The sequence below is a fragment of the Stomoxys calcitrans genome, chromosome 5, assembly GCF_963082655.1.
Source record: "Stomoxys calcitrans chromosome 5, idStoCalc2.1, whole genome shotgun sequence".
Taxonomy (NCBI): domain Eukaryota; kingdom Metazoa; phylum Arthropoda; class Insecta; order Diptera; family Muscidae; genus Stomoxys; species Stomoxys calcitrans.
Window position 1 is genome coordinate 136,298,289 of NC_081556.1, and position 21,779 is coordinate 136,320,067.

At 29.8% G+C, this 21,779-nt stretch overlaps 1 protein-coding gene across 30 annotated transcripts in view; it reads left to right on the top strand.

Annotated features, from left to right (window-relative positions):
• Positions 1-21,779, top strand: part of LOC106084029 (zinc finger protein 37) — a 134,004-nt gene that overhangs the window by 16,168 nt on the left and 96,057 nt on the right. The window contains exons 3-4 of one of the 30 annotated variants that reach the window (XM_013247429.2): positions 15,203-15,581; positions 15,639-16,032. The exons of 26 other annotated variants lie outside the window; for them this stretch is intronic. In XM_013247429.2, the coding sequence (XP_013102883.1) occupies positions 15,203-15,581; positions 15,639-16,001 (742 nt within the window). In that variant the 3' untranslated portion in view covers positions 16,002-16,032. Of the gene's footprint in view, positions 1-4,124; positions 4,504-4,599; positions 4,981-10,797; positions 11,177-11,258; positions 11,748-15,202; positions 15,582-15,638; positions 16,033-18,613; positions 19,002-19,099; positions 19,277-21,779 lie in introns of those variants that run through there. 3 more of the 30 variants (XM_013247427.2, XM_013247430.2, XM_013247447.2) reach the window with 3 other exon arrangements.

Here is a 21,779-nt window from a genome sequence, read left to right on the forward strand (position 1 = left end):
CAGGTATTTTTATTTGTATTAAATACCTGAATTTTAAAGGTTTTGGAGGTTCTATTAAAATTGATTTTGGCATTTACTCCCCTATTCCGAAGAATGTTAAAACAACATTATTATTTAATTGGTCAAAGTTAGAACTTATGATTCCATGCCACAACATAGTAAATTTCCACATGGGTTTCGGTCAAGGCGGATTTAATAAGGTGGTCTCACGCGAACGGCTGTTAACAGCCGGCCAAGTTTAACGGTATTAAGATTAAGATGACAGATTATTTTTGCATTCTCTTTGTTGTTATCTTCATGCTCTCATATACTCTGCTCATTTACTCACAGGTATACACACACGCACACAAATTTCTTTGTGAGTGTTGGCAAAACGTCGATCAGCTTGATGACATGATGGCGGATTGCACCATATGATTTGTGGTTGTTGTACAAATGAGACCACCTTTAATTGTTTCGGTATGGCTCATACTGCTCGTGGTTCATGTGACGCCAATGGATTTCCTTAATGCAGATTGGTATTTATTGATTCTGCTTCATTGAAGAACACAGCTAGCAACAGTCTTTGTAAATGTTGTTGTTGTGGCCCCATATTTACATGGGGAGATAGTGATACTCGTCATGATTCAATAGGTGAGCAACATCGTTCCGGTCCAAATGACAAATCGCCGCGGAAATTGGCAATTTAAATGTGGCCATAAACCGCTTTATGTTATCGAGTCTCATAGGCTCTCAGTATTTAAGCAAGAGCCGATGGCGCCTGGCCTCCACTCGATACCGCTGATTGTTCGCAACGGAATTGCACTTATAATATGCAGTTGACCGTCCTCCTTGTTGCAACAAATTGATGTATACATTTATCAGTGTGTTGCCTGCTGCTCCTTTATTCTTTAAATGGGTTATAGCTATTTCGACTAGTCTGTCTGGGCGATATTTACCCAATACCAATGTCAAGAAACGGCTCGAAGAACTTAATTATAACGGGTTTCCAATAAGGACTTGGGGACTTTTTTTGTAACGATTTTACCGTTTGCAGTGCGGCTTGTGGCATCGTCCTGTTAAAACTACATGTCCAGGCACATATCTTCCAATTCAGGTCAAAAATAATCAGTGCGCATGATGCGGTCGCGTTGTCCATTAGCGGTAACATGACGATTGGCATCGTCGACGAAAAAGTATGGCCCAATGATGCCGCCGGCATGCAAACTGCACCAAACAAATATATTTCGTGGATAAAGTGTTTTCGTGATTACTGCTTATTTAATTTCTGGTTCGATCTGGTAACACCAAGCTATGTAGCCTAAAGCCTCATTCTGTTGTCGTATGTTTTTTTTTTCGTGTAGGCTGAATTTTTCCGCCAGTGGGATATCCTTCTCTCGTATTTCCCATTTGTCACTATTGTCATGGCAAAGAGGATTGAAATAACATAGAAATTTTTGTGTTCTCAAAATTCTACAGCAAATGTCAAGTTTATAGGTGTCGATTATTATTTTATTTTTCGACGCAAACTGCATGCAATTGAGAGCAGAATTCTGCTTTCGGCATGTTCTTAGATAATTCTCATTAATTAAGCGCCAACAACCAGTCTTGTGCGAACTTCAAATTATTTATCTACATATAATTTATCTATGGTCATGGTCGTGTTGTTGTTGTTGCCACATTTTCATGCGGAGGTGCCGATCCTCCTCAAGCTCCTGTAGGTGACCAAGCTCGTTCCGGTCCAAAGGACCGATCGCCGCGGGTGACCAGTGTTACCGTTTTTCGTAGGTCTTTACCAAAATTGGTAGGTTTTTGTACTCTTGGTAGGTTGGTAGGATGACCAAATTAACTACTGATAAAATCGCTTGGAATAACTCACAATTATTTAACTTCCTGTCGTTTCTGTGTATTCGTTGACAGAGATTACAGTTAAATTTTTACATTTGCGAGAGAGAGTATGCTAAGGAATTTCTGTTAATTGGAAGTTGGTTTTATACTGGTCTACGAAGTGTTAGGCCTTATTTTCGCTGAAAATATATAGCAGAAAGGGATAAACTATGAAAAGGTGTGTATACATATGAAAATACACTTGAATTTCATGTGCTGGGTTAGTCTAAATTTTTTTGAAACTTTTCCGTTTTAAATGTTGTTGTTTAAAAGCCATATGCAAGTTATAGTGGGTGTTTAGCCGCATCTATGCCAAGAACATCTACACGGATTTCGTAAACATATATAACAAAATTTAAAGCGTTTGTTAAAGTTTTTGTGTTATGCATTGTTTGTTTTTCGCGGAGTAATGCTTTCACATTAACCAACAATTGAAAGATTTGAAAGTGTGGTGAATTATTTTTGTACCAACAATCAACAAGCTCAATGGGACATTTTTAAAATGTAAGTATAGACAAATGTGAATAGTGGGTAAGTATATTTGAAAAAAAGGGAACATTTTTCCCAACATAATTTTTTTTTAATCTTAAAGGGGGTCTTACTGGCCTTCTTAAAAAATATTTATAACCTTTTTTGACTCAATGTCTTTAATGATGACTTTATCAATGTGCCAGTATGTCGAGAATATACAATATTTCTAGTTGATTCCTGAATTTGCATTGGAAAGGTTTATGGGATTGTATATGCATCAGTTTCTCTTTTCGTGAATAACTTGTATCACTTCTTGCGAAATAATATTCGATTGTATAGGGTGGGTGGCCCATCTAACGAGTGGGTTATATAATAAGGATAACGTTAACTGAGTTTTCCGAACGTTATAATCAAGATATATGTTCATTTACAGGTAGTGTCAGTTGCCCAACAACAAAATATGGAGTGCTCTATCTGCCAAAATCAGTGATTAGTGCAACTCTGATTTTGAGTTTGTTACCAGTTCGCGCCATTTTTCGTTGTTTGTGTGTATTATGGTTCTTAACTAAAATGCACATACACAACCAAATGTCGTTGACAGATAGTTCACTTCGCGAGAAAAAAATTGTATTGTCATGGTTATAACTGTAAAGCAGTGATAGGCACACTAACACGTAGTTACACGAAGTTGACTGTACCTGTGTTTCTGTTTGTTTTTCCTATGGCCGCATGCATAGCAATTTATGTGCGGATGTGTGTTAGTGCCCATCTACGCTTTAAATCTTTGTGTGTTTTAAATAATTTGCAAAAGTTGATCGAATTTTTCATATGTGTATGTAGGCCATCTAGCGGTTTTGCAACTTTATCGTAGGTCATGCTAAGTTTTTGCATTTATGGGAATGTATTGCCGGTAGCCATGTATTTTAAAATAGGCAACTAAAATACAGTCGAAACCATATAACTAATACGCTTTAGTGAAAAATGCCGGTTTAGTGAAACTTAATGGAAAGAACCATTCAGTTTTTGTGTTATTCAATGCAATTGTATTCGCTTAAGTGAAAAATCGTTTAACTGAAAATACCGCTAAAGTGAGAAGGTTTTTACGCTTCAAATTCTATTTTTATATGAAACTGAAATCGCATAAGTGAAAATATGTGAAATATCTGGAATTGGAAAAAAATCGCGTCGTCTAACATGCAAAGAGTTCTACTGAGCATTGTTCTTTATCAACTCAAGTTATTTCACGCATAATACGCAAGTTGACCTAAAAAATTCGCTTTCACTCATGTCTATAGCGCTTAATGAAAATTGATTTCACTTATCCGAACTACGCTTATCTGAAAATTGCGGATACGTGAAACCATATTTAAGAATTTTTAGTGTTTCACTTATGAAAATTGGTTTCACTTATCCGAACTACGTTTATCTGAAAATTGCGGATAAGTGAAACCAAATTTAAGAATTTTTAGTGTTTCACTTATCCTGTTTTGACTCTATACCAGTTAATCTATATTGCAATTGCTATTTGAATTTTAATTGCTATTGAATTTTTATGCAATAGCTATTGTATTTTTCTTAGCTGTAAACATTTTTCAAATTAAAAAAAAATATATTGTGATATAAATTTTACTGATACTGTTTAATGTGTTATCAGACAAAAAGAAACAAATAAAAGAAGAACTAAAGCCACTTAGGGTAAGAGAATTTGTATGTTCAATTGCCAATTTCTACCTTACTAAGCGATTATATTTTTCTCTGTACTTCTCTTCTTTTTCAAAAACCGTCAGATGGCCATCTATGGCGAAATTACGCAAGCATATGACAAGTCATGATATCTCACGGCAAAAGATCTGTGACCAGTGTGGCAAGGCATTCCGCTGCAACACCAGCATGCGTAAACATGTTGAGGCTGAGCATTCAGAGATCAAACCCGAACCACAACAATGTACCATATGCAATACATGGTATCGCAATCTATCCGGTCTGCGAACACATCAAAAATTTATGCATGAGAATTTGGGAGGTGAGAATCGTTGTCATATTTGCAATAAAGTCTCATCAAATCATCGGGCTCTGAGAAGGCATATCTATTTGAATCATGAGTGTGAAAAGAAATTCAAATGTCATATGTGTGAAAAGGCCTTTAAGCGAGAACAGGATTTGAGAGTGAGTTGAGGCATAAAAAAAACAAAAACTTCAAGACTTGGAGGGACTAATGAGAACCTTTTGTTTGGGTTGTTTTCTCTGTGTATCTTTTTGCAGGAACACATATCTGTACATACCGGCGAAGCATTGTACACATGTCCTAATTGTCCCATGACATTTTCTTCTAGTGCTAATATGTACAAACACCGTCAACGTCTGCATAAAGCTGAATATGCAGCACATAAGCAACAGCCTTTGGCCATTAACATTATCAAACAGGCCAAGTCTATGCCCAATACTATACGCACCAAGCGACGCATGGCTGTAGATCCCCCTAAACCATCGCCGGTTAATGATTCCGCGCCCATAGCCTCGACGGCAGTACCACCAACGTCAGTGTCACCATCATTTGGGTCTAATCATCATTTAATAGCTCCTCACTTCTTGGTGGGCACGCACTTTCAGCCAAAAATGGAATAAATGGAATTTTAAAGTGATTTTTTTCAGGCCGTGGAAAAATCCATTTTTTTATGTTCAAGGGAATTTTTACAGCCAAATCCACTAAGGCAGCTGAGCCACTCAAATGAACAGCTTTCATAATAAGCTAATTTTATATAGGGAAAACCGTTGATTTGTTCGTTCGTTTAAGTGGCAACGTCTTCGAGGGTTTGGCAGTTAAGGCCAAAACAGAATGAGCGCGTTCAGCTTTGTTTTTGAGCGTTGCATTTGCACAGCTGTGCTATCAAGCCTTTGACATTTAGATGTACAGGAAAATCAAAACAAAAATAAAAAATTGTACTCAGCTGTTCGCATGACCTCACCTTATAAGTGCGTCCTGTGCCAAATGCTTTGTTTAGATCTTAAAGTTTTTTTCAACATTTTGTTTACTTTTCACACATTTTTAATATTTTAATTTACAATTTATACGTTTGTTATCACAAATCTCTTAATTTTTTGGTTGCTGCAAGTGGCAATGCAAATAAAAACTAAAATGTCAATTTTACAGTGTACATCAGTTTGACAGAAGAGTGGGAATTTCCACCCCGATTCCCACAAGGCTGTATCCAAGATATATTAATTTCCAGGTAGTGGCAGTTGCCCAACAACAAAATATTGAGTACACTATCTGTCAAAATCAGTGATTACTGCAACTCTGGTGTTGAGTATGTTACTAGTTCTTAACTAGAATTCACACCCACAACCAAAACACGTTGACAGATAGTGCACTTTGCGAGAAAAAAATGTACTCAGCTGCTTACGGTACACTACCTGGTAATTGTGTCATGATTGTATCGTGTCGTTGATTTTTTTCTTGTTGGACTTTACCTTCTTAAATATACCTAGACTGCACGCAAGATATATTCATTTCATTTACGGTTAGTGGCAATTGCGCAACAACAAAATATTGAGTGCACTATCTGTTAAAATCAGTGATAAGTGCAATTCTGGTTTTTGCATGTTACTAGTTCGCGCCATCTTTCGTTGTATGTGTATTATGGTTCTTAACTATAATACACACACACACACAACCAAAACTCGTTTACACAAAGTGCACTTTGCGAGAAAAAAAATTGTACTCAGCTGTTTACGGAACACTACCTGGTAATTATGTCATGGACTGCACGTTGATTGTTTGACATTTGTGTGCAGAGCAGCATTTTTTCTGCAAAGTTCAAAAATAAAGCTCAACGCGCTCATTCTGTTTTGGCCTTAAGTCTTTCATATAGAGAAGAAAGGGTTAAAGGACGATTTTCTCAATGGTTGGTTATAATATGTCAAAGTGCGTGGTTTCTTTAATCTGTGTGTTTGATAAATACTACTCGGTATTGGAGAATTATTAACGGTTAACGGGATATTTAGTCATACACTGAATTATCGCCCTACGTCTTTTCTTGATTACTTTTTATACCCTCCACCTTAGGATGGGGATATACTAATATCGTCAATCTGTTTGTAACACTGCGAAATATTCGTCTGAGACCCCATAAAGTATATATATTCTTGATCTTCATGTCATATTAAGTCGATCTAGCCATGTCCGTCTGTCTGTCCAAAGCACGCTAACTTTCCAAGGAGTTAAGCCAGCCGCTTTAATTTTGCACAAATACTTTTATTTAGTGTAGGTCGGTTGGGATTGTAAATGGGCTAAATCGGTTCATGTTTTGATATAGCTGCCATATAAATCTTGGGTCATGACTTCTTGAGCCTCTAGAGGGCGCAATTCTCGTCCGATTTAACTGAAATTTTGCACGTGGTATTTTGTTATCACTTCCAACAACTATGGTTCAAATCGGTCCATAACCTGATATAGCTGCCATATAAACCGATCTTGTGTCTTGATTTCTTGAGCCTCTAGAGGACGCAATTCTTGTCCGATTTGACAATTTTTGATATTGTGCACGTAGTGTTTTAGTATCACTTTCAATAACAGTGTTAAGTATGATTCAAATCGGTTCATAATCTGGTATAGCTGTCATTTAAACCGATCTTGGATCATGACTTCTTGAGCCAATAGAATGTGCAATGTTCATCCGATTTGGCTGAAATTTTGCATGAGGTGTTTTATTATGACTTCCAATAACTGTGCTAAGTATCGGTATCGCAAATCAGTACATAACCTGATATAGCTGACATTTGAACCGATCTGGGATCTTGACTTCTTGGGCCTCTAGAGGGCGCAATTCTCATTCGATTTGGAAGAAATTTTGTAAAACGGCTTGTCTCATGACCTTCAACATACGGGTCTAATATGGTCTGAATTGATTAATAGCTTGATACAGCTCCCATATAAACCGATCTCCCGATTTTGCTTCTTGAGCCCCTAAAAGGCTTAATTCTTATCCGAATGAACTGAAGTATTACACAACATATTCTTATTCAATATTCTTTGTTTGCCTAAAAAGAGATACTACGCATAGAACTCGACAAATTCGATCCATGGTGGAGGGTATATAAGATTCGGCCCGGCCGAACTTAGCACGCTCTTACTTGTTTAATTCTAATTTATTAATTTAAGTTAATGGCATACCCTATTGGTATTATTTGCTTTCACTTTATGTTGATTCTGCTCATGCTCCATAAGAGTAGTGCGAATATCGAGTAATAAGATGCACACTTACACCGGCTTAAGACTGGCAGAGTTAATATAAAATGGGAGCTAATGCTACCAACTGGGTGTGTCATAACTTATATTCGCTTTGCGCGAATATGTAGTTAAGTAACTTATAATTTATTTTTAAAAATGTCATTTTTTTATCAATTCCTGAGTATTTTCTTAAATTATATTAAGGATAATATAAGTAACAAACTTTATAAAAGTAGCCGTAATAAAAAAATTTGATTACGAATAATAGCTACTAAGACTGTGTCAATCAATCAAAGCTTTTGTGCGCTTGGTAAGGAAGGAAGGGAAGGAAAGGAAGTAAGGAAAGGCAAAAGTCGGGAGTTGTCGATTATATAATACCTAACACCTAGCTGCTCTTAAAATGTAAATGGGCTGGTATCAATACCTGAGAATAGCAGCAAACGACTTTAAAATGAGTGCACACCATAGATATGAAGTGAATGACAAGCTCACACCTTATACCAGCAATCATTGTTGACGCTTACGTCTCTCAACCATCAAAACATGAAATGTCATTTTATGATTTGTTGAGCAACTAAGTGTTTTTGCTAATGAGCATTTTTTTCTGCAAGACTCACGAAGCTCACATAGATCGCAACTCAATAGATTACACACACACACAGCTATCATTCAAAATTAGTGTTGACATTATTGTGCATGCTTTGTTATGGCTTGGGTAAAGACAAAATTGTAGTAAGGAAGCAGGATAGCCACAAAAGAAATACATTTCAGACGGAACTCAATAAGCTTCTGGGCGAATTCCAAGCGAAGTTTTCGATTTTTTTCACCTATAAGTCCGAAGACTGTTGTCATTTAAAGCCCTTTGAATAGTTCAGGGATTTACAGTCTAATCTTTCCAATATTATAGAACTCCTTCGGTAGCTGATATATGGGTCGTACGTAGAGTTTTGTCGGCCACTGCAGCAAAAATCGAATCAGAAAGTGATTGAAATTCGCCACATGTCAATAAGTACAGTCAGATTCAAGTTTGATGCTCAATGATAAGGGCCTCCGATAAAAAAACCCTTATTCCTTATTTGAAAAAGTCTATGAAATATCTTCAAAAGCGATTCATGGAGGAGGGTTTATAAGTTTCGTCCGGCCGCATTTTTGCAGGTTTTTTAAGTAAATCCAGTGTATAGCGGTTTTATTTTTGCATGATAAATCATGATTGCGCTATTTTCAGTAAATAAATGAGCAATCTAGCAGATTCGCTAGCTTATGGGCATATAAAACGCTCTTCCCCCAAAACGTTTTGTATTTTAAAGTTGATCAACACTAACTTTTCTGAAGAAATCAAATATCATCAAAACAAAAAAATAAGTAGTTTTAAATAAATGTTTCTCGAATTTCATAATTGTTTCTCGGATTACATAATTGTTATTTTATTTTAAATTCCTATTTTATTTGTTACGTTCTTCCTCTTTTGGAATTCTCTTTCCGATTCTGAAAACTCTCTGGGAGTAAATTTCTCCCTCGTATAAAATCCTAGTATTCTGATTAAATGGGGAGAGAAAAACTATGGGAGAGGATATTTCGAATTTTCGAAAACAGCTGTTTTGCCTCAGCTGTTTTATTTTGACTAAACATTTGACTGTTTTTTTTTTTTTTTTGGAAAAAAAAAAAACATAAAATGGAAAAATAAGCAAAAATAGGTTATAACGGTTGCTAAAAAGGTTTACAAACATGTTTAGTGTTGCTTTTGTAATGTTTGTTTTAATTTTTGTATTTTAATAGTGCACAATGATGGCCTACAGCTTGTCACCATATTTCTGTGTTGTGATAACAACTTTCCGTTTTCATCCAAACAATCGTTGGCTAAATTTGATGCTTCCAGAGTGGTCTGTTGGTCAGATTAATTATGTCGTGTTATCCCTGGCTGCATGCGGGGCACACAGGCATGTTGGTGTTTTCCCTTGCCAAAAGGAGTTAAGGAGGCTGAATCGTAAAATTTGTACTTGTTTTTGATAAAAAAGTGAAAAATAATTTCCATACATTTTTAAATGGTTCGCAAGTAATAAGAAGTTGTACAATTTTTTTATTAAAACTTACAATTCACAATTTTTTATCCTAACTCTCTTTCATTTGTTTGTTATCGCCTCATTCTCCCATTTATATCGATTCAGAATAGCTACATTTTTCCCTGGGAGAGATTTCCCTTTTTCGAAATTTGTTTAGAATAAGCGAAAAGGGATTGGGGAAATACTCCCAGTAAATTGTTATTCAGAATAGGGGAAAAGGGAGTAGGGAATAAACTTCCAGTAAATTGTTATTCAGAATAGGGCTGTATGTGTTTTCTATTTTAATCGGCGATATTGGACAGGGATAAGCCAAGCCGCTTAGTAAGCATTTTTTCTCCACACAAAATAAGCGAGATAATCCGCTTAATGGGTAAATAAAACCAACCTAATGTTAAAGTTGTGATAAACAACTTACATAAATTCAGAAACAATAATAAAAAGCATTTAAATCGATATTCACATATTATTTATAAAATAAGCTATCGATAACCGATGAAGTCCATATTAATCGATGTTTGTCTGTTTATCAATGTTTGCTCTCAGCGGATTTTGCATACTACCAAGAGTTTTTTTGTTATTCTTCATTTGTTAGCAGATATAAGCCCGCGAAAGAGAGAGAGAGAGAGAGAGTATACTGGACAATTCGATAAAGAAGAAGCTGCAATGTTTTTTCTTCAGCAGCAATCGAAAAACTTACATGCAAAGAATAAAACTAAATTTTTTGGATGAAGTTGTGCATCTTTTAACAGAAAAGGTAGCAATTGTTTTTGTCAGGCATTATGATTTGGATTTTGCTGGATATCGTTCGTTTTCTCTTAATTTTGTTGTGAAAAAAAGGGTTAAGTCGTCTTATTTCCTTGCAAATATTTAAAAAGTATTCAACTTTTTAGTGATTAAGATCTGTTTACATCGTATACAAAAAGCGAAATTTAAAAAAATATATGCTACATGCATATATGTAATGTTTTTTATATCATATATGGTTTTTATAAAAAAAATACTCCACATTTTATTTTCTAAAATGTGGAATATTCATTTTAAGTAAATTAAAGTGATATTGATCCACCACAGTATAAACACAGCCACTTAGGGTAAGAGAAATATGAGTTTCTAAATTTCGGTTTCTGCATGTATTCATTTTCCCCATCTGTATTAACTCTTCTCTTTTAGATTCCCCTCGTTGACAAAGTTAAAAGAACATATGAATACTCACGATCCAACGAAAATTCACATTTGCGATAAATGCGGCAAATCATTTAAGAGCATGTACAATATGAGAAAGCATGAGGAAGCCGAACATTCCGATGTTAAGCCAGAGCCGCAGCAATGTTTGATTTGTAATACCTGGTATCGAAATATGGATGGCCTCAAGACCCATAACAAAAATATGCATGTCAATGATGATACGGAGCATCGTTGTCATATATGTAATAAAACTTCAACCACGCATAGGGCCTTGAAGCGACACATATATTTGAATCATGTATGCGAGAAGAAATTCAAGTGTACCATGTGTGAGAAGGCCTTCAAGAGGCGTCAGGATTTGAAAGTGAGTAATGTCAAAAGACCCCTATAGTTATATTTTTGTATTTAGTTTGATGCTAACATTTTTTTTATTTCTACCTAATTAGGAACACATATCGGTGCATACGGGCGAGGCCTTGTACACATGTCCCAGTTGTCCCATGACATTTTCCTCGAGTGCCAATATGTATAAACATCGTCAACGTTTGCATAAAGCAGAATATGCTGCCTGTAAATCCCAGGCAATGCCTCCGAATATCATACAAGCGGCTAAATCCATGCCCAATACTTTGCGCACGAAGAGACGCTTTATGCCTGCAGAACCGAAACAAGAATATGTGGCACCGCAACCACAGTTGCCACCGCCACCGCCGCCCTCATCACATTCGCAGTCACAATCATCACTCTCGCACTTACATTCACAATCGCAATCACCACCACCTATAATGCCAAGAAATCCATTCTTAAATCCTCCATTAATGCCTATCAAATTTGAGGGATATCAGGGATATCAACAGTAATATTATTTTCTATAAGACATTATAATGATAATAATTAAGATATAATAAATTGAAAAAGCTTCCATAACCTAAAAACATGGTTTATATTTTTCTTTAAGATGTTTGTGGGTCTGTGTGTGTGTGCTTGTATGAATGTTGTTAAGTATTTGTAGTTTGAATAGTGTGTTGTATCTAGGTCTAGGAACTATTGTTGGTTGAGGTGCGTCCTAAGTGATCTGGTTGTACGTCAAGTAGGATTGACAGGACAGATAAACACGAAATTAAATTTTTTTTATTTAATAATTTTTTATTTGTTTTTTATTTATATATTTTTTTGTTTGATTATTTCTTTATTTATTTAATTATTTTTTGTTTATTTAATAATTTTTTTTTATTTAAATATATTTTTTTTAATTATTTATTTAAATATTTTTTTAATTTTTTATTTAGATATATATTTTTAATTTTTTATTTAAATATATATTATTATATAAATTATTATTTTTGATTTAATATTAACTTAAATTTTTTTATTTAAATTAATTTAAATTTTTTTATTTAAATTAATTTAAATTTTTTTATTTAAATTAATTTAAATTTTTTTATTTAAATTAATTTTTTATTTTATAGTTATTATTTAAATATATATTTATTTCTATTTTTTTTTTAATTTTTGTTTTAATTTTTTTTTAATTTTTGTTATTTAAATATTTTTTAATTTTTTGCGTAAACGTTTTTATATCAAAAAATATTTATTTTTTTATATTTTTTTTTTGTTTAAACATTTTAATTTGTTATTTTAATGTTTGTTTAATGAATTTTGTTAAAACTTTTTTAAATAATCTTTATAATCTGTAAAGAATAATGATTTAAATAAAAAAAAAACAAATTGTTAAAAGAAATTATAGTTAAGAATTTTTAAATTTTAAAATTTTTTTTATGTATATTTATATTTTTAAATTTTTTTTTATTTATATCCATTTTTTTAAATTTTTTTATTTATATCCATTTTTTTATTTGTTTTTATTTTATTTATATACTTTTATTTTTTATTTAATTTTTTTTATTTATATTTTTTTATTTATATCCTTTTATTTTTTTATTTAATTTTTTTATTTAAATTTTTTTATTTAAATTTTTTTATTTAAATTTTTTTATTTAAATTTTTTTATTTAAATTTTTTTATTTAAATTTTTTTATTTAAATTTTTTTATTTAAATTTTTTTATTTAAATTTTTTTATTTAAATTTTTTTATTTCAATTTTTTTATTTCAATTTTTTTATTTATAATTTTTATATTTTTTTTATATTTGTTTTATATTTTTTTTATATTTTTTCTATATTTTTTGTTTTTATATTTTATTCATATTTTTTTATATTTTTTTTTAATTTTTTATTTTATTTTATTTTTTTTAGTTTTTTTAGTTTTTTTTATTTTTTTTTTGTTATTTTATTTTTTTTTAAATTTTTTTATTTATATTTTTATTTTTTTTATTTATATATTTTTTTTATTTTTTTTATATACATATTTTTTTTTGTTTATTTTGTTTCTAATGTTTTTTTTTTTATTTCGTCTTGCTCATTCTTTTTTGGTTTGAAAATCTTGTTTAGATTGCATTGCTGGATATAGTCCGGCTATAGACCATTTCGTTCAAAGAAAGAAAATTGAAACATAAGGCAACATGTGTGATGTTGCTTAAAAGTATTTGACCGGCTATCTGTATCGCGATTTCTGATTCGCCAAGAATCTTCATCAGCAGAATTTTTTAAATGGATCTTGGTGCTTTCCATATAACCCAACTAGAGTGGGTTGCAAAGCACACATCTGAATTAGAACAGTGCTCTTAAAGACGACTTGATTCACAAGCGCAATAGAATTCAAGGAAACTCCCTATTTCAAATCCAACTTACACAAAAATTTTTTTTTTCTAATTTTGAAATTTTTTTTTAATATTTGTTTTTTAACTTTTTTGTATGGATTTTTTTTTGAAAATATCGTTTTAAGTTTGTCAAAAAATTAAAAAAAAAAAACATTTATGAAAACTTAAAAAGGGATATAAATTTTTGTTTTAATTTATTTTATTTGTTTTAATTTAAAAAAAAAACTACATCAATATAAATTCTCTAAATAATGAAATTTTTCCACAAACTGACAATGAAAAAGCGGACAAAAAAAATTTTAAAAATATGCGTTTAAAAAATACGTTAAAATTTGAAACATAATATAAATTTTTAATTTTAAATTTCTTTTTAATACTAGTACATAATTTCTTCTTATTTCCTTTTTATTCTTTTCTAAATTTAAATTTTTTTTTTTAATTTTTTTTTACTGTTTAACTGTTTTTATATTTTTGTTTTTTTTTTTTTTTTTAATTTGTATTTATTTTGTTATATATATGTTTTTTTTTTAAATATTTTTTTAAATATATTAAAAATTTTTTTTTATTAAATTTATTTTTTTTAAACTTTTTTATTAAAAAAAACTACTGCGTCAACGTATGTCTTCAAATAATGAACTTATGAAATTTCGTCAAAATCTTACACGACGAAAAAAATTTATTTAATGCTCTATTCGTCCATTTTGTATCAATCAAAACCAAATTAGGACACCTCTTTTCTAACTCGACTAAGGCATCTCTATTTTTGGGTACATATTTTTCCACACATTAAGTCTTTATGGGTTAATTGGCGAGTTCCCACTTCAGCCGCATAATTAACCACTGGCTGGCTAATTGTATCAAATGCTTCCGATGGATTAAATGTCACAAGCAACAGGTATGACTTGATTACGATCTCGTCTAATGTCCACTTGGGACATCCCTTCGGGATGCTCAAAAGACCGGCTATTGGTCCTGGACATCTCTTTGGATCCGCAACTACTACGTCGCCAAAAGTAATGGAAGTCTTAGCATTCCTTTTACTAGAATTCGAGAGATTTGGGGCTACTGATACAGTAGGCAAAAGTTATTAATGGGGGACTAAGTTAAAATACTTCCGGAGTTTTAGTCATGAACTCCTTTTATTTACAATAGTTGTCCTGATGATTTTAAGATTCATTACACTCGTTTGGGAATAACTCTGTCTGCACTGGGAAATAAGGTCTTACCTAAGGTGGTATTCGACCAGTTGATATTATGCGATGGGTTGCTGGGTAAATATGTCTCGTAATTTCCTCTCTGACAAATGACAAATCTGCCAACAATCGACCGTTATCAGCTTCATAATAGATCTCCTATTACGAAAAGTGTATATATTTTCCTCAAAAGGATGTTCTTTCTTGTTATATGCAATGTTTATCTGGTTCATACTTAAGAGACTAGAATTTGGTTTTGTTAAAAATCTGAAGTTCTCTCTCCCATCTATCACAAGTATTTTCACATTCTATGTTAAAATATTTTCATTTGCGAAAATTTTCAAAATAACCAAAGAAAAAAGGGCCACTTAGGGTAAAAGAAGCACTGGTCTTTGTTGCTACAAATCTTCTTGCACTTGCATTTTTTCTTATTCGAAACTTTTTTCTGTTGTTTGTGCTTTGTGTATTCTTCTTCTAGATTTCCTCTAATGACAAAGTTACGTCTTCACATGAACGTTCATAATCCCATAAAGCGACAAATTTGTGATAAATGTGGCAAAACATTTCAAACCAAATACAATCTCAGTAAGCATATTGAAAAAGAACATCCCCTGGTGCAGCTTGAACCACTGCAATGTCTTATATGCAATACCTGGTATCGTAATCCTGACGGCCTTAAGGCCCACAATAAGAATATGCACTCGAATGAGGATGTGGAGCATCGTTGTCATATATGCCATAAGGTTTCGTCTACATATAGAGCTCTGAAGAGACACATAAATTTCAATCATATACGTGAGAAAAAGTTCAAATGTACCATGTGCGAAAAGGCCTTTAAACGTAGCCAGGATTTGAGAGTGAGTTTCAATGTTAGAGTAGTAAAACAATACTAAAAAATATTTTATACCCAATAGGAACATATTTCCGTGCATACAGGCCAGCCTTTATACACCTGTCCCAATTGCCCCCTTACATTTGCCTCAAGTGCCAATATGTATAAGCATTTGCAACGTTCGCACAAGGCCGAATATGAAGCGGTTAAACAACAGAAGAAACCTCCAAATATTATTGAGCAAGCCAAATCTGGAACTGGTCAATTGATGGTCGGTGAGAGGCGTGGTCGATTGACACCCCGAAAAGATTGTGCTGTTGCTGCAACAGCGGAATCAAGTGATATTCCCTCGTCAAATCACATACAAACGCAGGCTAATACAACGGCCCATATGTCCATGCCCTCTGCTGATGTTGTGACCTTAGACATTGAGTGGCAGCAGTAAGGAGTAAAGTTATACCAAAGATGTTAACGTGTTAGAATTTTCGTATAAAAAATAAAATCTTCTTGATTTTTATTTACAAAAAATGATGAAAGAATAAATTGTAGTTTGAGTGTTCTTCTGTGGGAAAGATGTTGGTGGGGAAGTATGTTGATAATAACAAATTGCGATATTGGCGCAATTTTAATTTTGCGTGTAAAAAGATTTCTTTATAAATATAAAAGATTCGGATCTGCCAAAACCCATTGATCTAAGATAAAGACAATTCTAACAACAAAATGTTTTTTTTTATTTTTTATATTTTCTTACCTTTTTTATATATTTTATATTTTTATACACATATATTTTTATATATATATTAAATTTTTTATATAACTTAAATTTTTTTATTATATTTTATTTCTTGTTTTGAATACTTATGCTTATAATTTTTAAATATTTTTTATTTTTATGTTCTTTATGCTTTTTGTTATTACTATTTTAATTTTTTAATGCTTATTTTAAATTTTTCTTTTTTTAAATTTTTTCTTTTTTAGTTTTTTTTTATTTTTTTCTTTTTAAATTTTTTTTTAAGCAATTTGTGTTCGTCTTGAGGTCTTTTTCTCTTTAATTAAATTCACAGAATTTCGGGTGTTTTTAATAAAATTTTATTTTCATTTCATTTATTTACGGCCACGGCCAATATTTCGATTACCGCCGGTAATCATTTTCAAGGCGACTAAATGGAGTTGCTTATGAACTGTTTGGCGTCTCTTTGTCAACTGACGCAAAACAGTTCATAAGCAACTCCATTTAGTACTCTTCAACTTTATCGCCTCGAAAATGAATACCGGCGGTAATTGAAACATTGGCCGTAAATAAACGAAATGAAAATAAAATTTAATTAAAAACTCCCGAAATCCAGTAATTTTTATTAAAAAAAAAAAGACTTGAAGATGAACAAAAATTGCATAAGAGAGGAACAAAAAGGGCATCTACCAAATAAAAAAGATTTTTTTAATTTTAAATTTTTTTTTTAAATATTTTTAAATATTTTTATTGTTTTACTTTTTTTATTTTCTTATTTTTTTTTTTTTTTTAATATTATTTTTTCCAATTTTATTAATTTTTTTTTTATTTTAATATTATTTTTTCCAATTTTATAAATTTTTTTTAAATATTTTTATTTTTTTTAAATTTTTATTTTTTTTTTTTAAATTTTATTTGTTTTTAAATTATTTTTTTTTTTTAATTTTTATTTTTATTTTTTTTAATTTTTATTTTTTTTAATTTTTAATTTGTTTTTTTTTTTTTAATTTGTTTTTTTTTTTAATTTGTTTTTTTTTTTAATTTCTTTTAATTTTTTTATTTTGTTGTTAATTTTTTTTTATTCTGGATTGAAAATTAATTTTTTCCATTTTTTTTAATTACAAAATTTTTCTAAATGTTTCTAAAATGTTTTTTCTATTTCTTTTTGATTTGTGTTTTAATTGCTTTTATATAATTTTATTTTTTTTGTTTTCTTTATTTTTTTTTCCTATATTTAAAATTTTTTTTGTTTTGTTTTTTTTTGCTCTAGTTAGCATTTTTTTTATATATGATTTGTTTTTATATTATTATTTTTTATTTTAATTCTTTGTTTTTTATTGTTTTTAATTTTTTTTTAAATTTATTTAAAAATTTTTTTTTTTTAATTTTTTTTTTTTATTTTTTATATACGTTAATTTTTATTTTTATATATTTTTATTTCTGTATATCTTTTTTTTGGGTTTTATATTTTAAATGAATTCTCTTAATAGTAAATATCTAAAATTTTATCCAAGTTGATACGTAGAATTTGTTTAACTCATTTTGGGCAGCTTTGGCTTAAAGTTGTTTTTTTAATACAATACTAAAAATTTTAGAAATTCGACGATCCAATCGTGGGATTGCGGATGATTAAAACCGGATTTTTCTAAAAACTTTATAAGAAATATAAAATTTTATTGTATATCCCCATTTTTTTGAAAGGAGTATTTTAAACGTTACATAAGCTTAATATACAGTCTTCATGAATCTCGAGTTAATATTTGAAACGAGTATTTCAAACTTTACATAAGCTTAATATCCAGCCTTCATGAATTCCGAGTTAATATTTGGTTTATGCATAAGTCATGTTTATGACATTTTTTGTTTTAAGATTCTTAACATATAACGTCTCTCATGTTATAAATCTTAGGTCTTCACTAGTATTTTTAGTTGTTTTTTTTTTTCACATTGTTCACTGCAAACCGATCACCTATATGTACTCTGGCCCTTGCATGTTCGCCGACCCAAATGTATTGAATCTACGTGAAAACATTCTATTACTGTCGCAGAGAAGACAATATATATATGAAAATAATGTAACGAAATTGTTGATAAATATACAAGTACAATATAAATAATCAATATGCGTGACTTAAGTTTCCTTTTTTTTTTGTTACTTCTATGAAGCATTACTGCATCTTTTTCTTTATACCACTCAAGTTAGGGAAGTGTACTTCACTGTGTTTTCTTCAGCTCACTCCAAAATACCTACCGCCAAGATCGAGATCAAACTATGCATTGTTCGTTCTGATCCAATATCCCCTACAATTTTTATCTGCTTCTTTTAGATTCCCCATACAACGTAAACTCGATTCACACATGCTAACGCACAGTGAAGTGTACAATTCGATATGTCATATCTGCGGTAATAAGTTCAAAACGAAATATACCCTTAAGAAACACATTCAGTATTATCACACGGACAAGGTTCGCACCGACAAAGAGCCACAACAGTGCACCATATGCTTTAAATGGCTGCGCGGCATTAAGGGTGTCAAGGCCCACATGAAAAATATCCATGAAGATCCGGGCGGCGAACATCGTTGTAAGATTTGTAATCATCTGTCGACAACGGCCAAGGGTTTGCGAGTGCATGAGGTATTCCGGCATGAACGTGAAAGAAAACATAAATGTTATTTGTGTGATAAGGCTTTTAAGAGACCATTGGATCTGAGGGTAAGTTTTTTTTTTTGCTATGGAGGAGTACCCGCCCTCAGAACCTTTGATGATTCGACTTTTGTCTGCTTCTCTTTGTTTTTGTGTTTTTATTTAAGGAACATATTGCCACCCATACGGGAGAATCGTTGTACAAGTGTGCCGAGTGCTTGGCCACATTTAAGTCAAATTCGAATTACTATCATCATATAAGACGCTTTCACAAAGAACGTTCGAAAAAGGATTTAATGATCAAGATTGAAGAAATTCAACAAAACTAATTTATTTATTTTTTTAAGTGTAATATTTATAAGAGATTATTATATTTTATAATGTACCGAAAAAATGGTTAAATGCTGTAAATTATGTCCACATTGCAATTAAAAATTGACATTTTTAGAATAGTGTGGTTTTCTTTATAGCTTTACTGTAAATGAATTTGAGAGCTAAAAAAGGGGGTGGTGATGAATTTTACTCGACAATGTGTTCCTTGGTGGGAAGTTTTAATCGCTAGACGAAATAAAGAAAGGGATGTATGTATTTGAAAAAGAGACGAGAAAAACGAAATATGTACGAGTATGAATAAGCAATGCGTAATGGATTATTTTTTTTTTTTATAGAAATGAATGGGTTGAAATATACCCAAAACAGATTTGTCTTACAATACTTCTAACTGGCGTAAGGAGAGAGGTATGCCAATACCAAATTAAAAATGTTTTTTTTTCGTCATATAAGGTCATGATTTGAGGAAAAATAACTTGCTGATAGCCAGCACATTTACATAGACCAAAAACTCTAATATAAACTGTTTTGAATATTTTTGGAAGTGAGATTACTGGAAATTGTTTTGGTATATGATGTTTACTGTGTGGTAGTTTTAAAAAATATTGTTTTTATATTTTGTATATTAATTAAAAAAACGTTTTAAATAAGTTTTTTAAGTTTCTTTTTCAATAATATATTTAATTATAACTAAAAAATTTTAATTATTCTTTTTTTTTTTTTTAAAAAACTGTTTAAAATTTTTTGTTTTTAGAAAAATTTTTTAAATTATTTTCAAGTTTTTTATGATTATTTTTTATTTTTTTATAATTTTTTTTTATTATTTTTTATTTTTTTATGATTATTTTTTATGATTATTTTTTATTTTTTTATGATTATTTTTGATTTTTTATGACTCTTTTTTATTATTTTTTTATAATTTTTTTTTATTATTTTTTTTTATTATTTTTTATTATTTTTTTATTATGTTTTTATTATTTTTTTATTATTTTTTATAATTTTTTATTATTGTTGTATTATTTCTTATTATTTTTTTATTATTTATTTATTATTATGATTATTTCTTTTTTTGATCATTTTTTTATTTTTTTTTTTGTTTAATTAAAAAATATTCTCTAATATATTCTTATTTTTTTTTAATATTCCAAAATAATTAAAAAACAGTATTTCCACAATTAATAAACAGAAAACAAAATTTAAAGCAATATGTTTAAAAAAATTTTAATTAAATTTTTAAAACTTTTCTTTTAAAAAATATTTTGTAAAAAAAAATTAATTTTTTCATATATATTGCTTTTAAATTTTTTTCATTTATAATTTTTTTAAAAAACAATTTTTTAAAAATTGCAAGTTTTTAAAAAAATTACATTGTTTTAAAAATTTTTTTTTTTTAATAACTATTTTTTAAAAAATTATTATTTTTTAAAAATTTTTATTTTTTGAATTTTTTTTAAATTACTAATTTTTAAAAAATTAAATTTTTGTAATTACTATTTTAAAAAAAAAAATTCTATTTTTTTAAAAAACTAATATCTATAAAAAATAACGATTTTTAAAAAATTAAGATTTTTAAAAAATTGCTATTTTTTAAAAAATTTAATTTTTTAATCTACATTATTTAAAAAATTAGAATTTTCAAAAACTTTTTTTTAAAATGTACTATTTTTAAATAAATTACTGTTTATTAAAAAAAATAAACATTTTTAAAGATAACTAAAAACTAACTAAAATTACTTTGTTTTAAAAATTACTATTTTTTTAAATTACTATTTTTTAAAAAAATTACTATTTTTTTAAATTACTATTTTTTAAAAAAATTTAAAATTTAATAAATTACTGTTTATTAAAAAAACCCTTTTTTTAAGTTAGGCAGAAAAATAAAAAATTACTAATTACCTAGATCGCGATTTCGTTTGAAACCACCCAAACTATCGGTAGGATTTGTCAAACTTTTTGAAAAAAAATTAAAATTAAAAAAAAAAAAAATACAAAAAATTATACATTTCCAAAAAAAAATATTCGTTTAAAAATACATTTTAAATAATTATTATTTAAAAAAAAATTTGTTTTGATTTTTTTAAATATTTTTTCTTTAATTTTATTTTCTTAATATTTTTTAATATTATATTTTAGTAATGTTTTAATATTTATTATCTTTTAATAAGATTATATTATTTTTTAATTATGTTACAATTTTTAATTTTATGTATATTATTTGTTATTAATAACAATACATTGTTTGACAAAATTTCCTCTTATACGCTCTTGCATACGCCGTCCTCAATGCTTGACCTGACTCGAAAAAAATGTTGAGCAAATTTTTTGAGATTGTAAATCACGCACAGAAAAGTTAGTCTGCTTGGTCGAAAGTCTGATATACCCATGTAAAGACTCCATAACCTGATAGGATATCAGTGCTTAGTTTCCCAACAAAAGGTATGAGCTGGGTTATTTTACGATCTAGAATTGAAAAGATGGTTTCACACTGTCATAAAATGAAACGTTTTTACCCTTGGT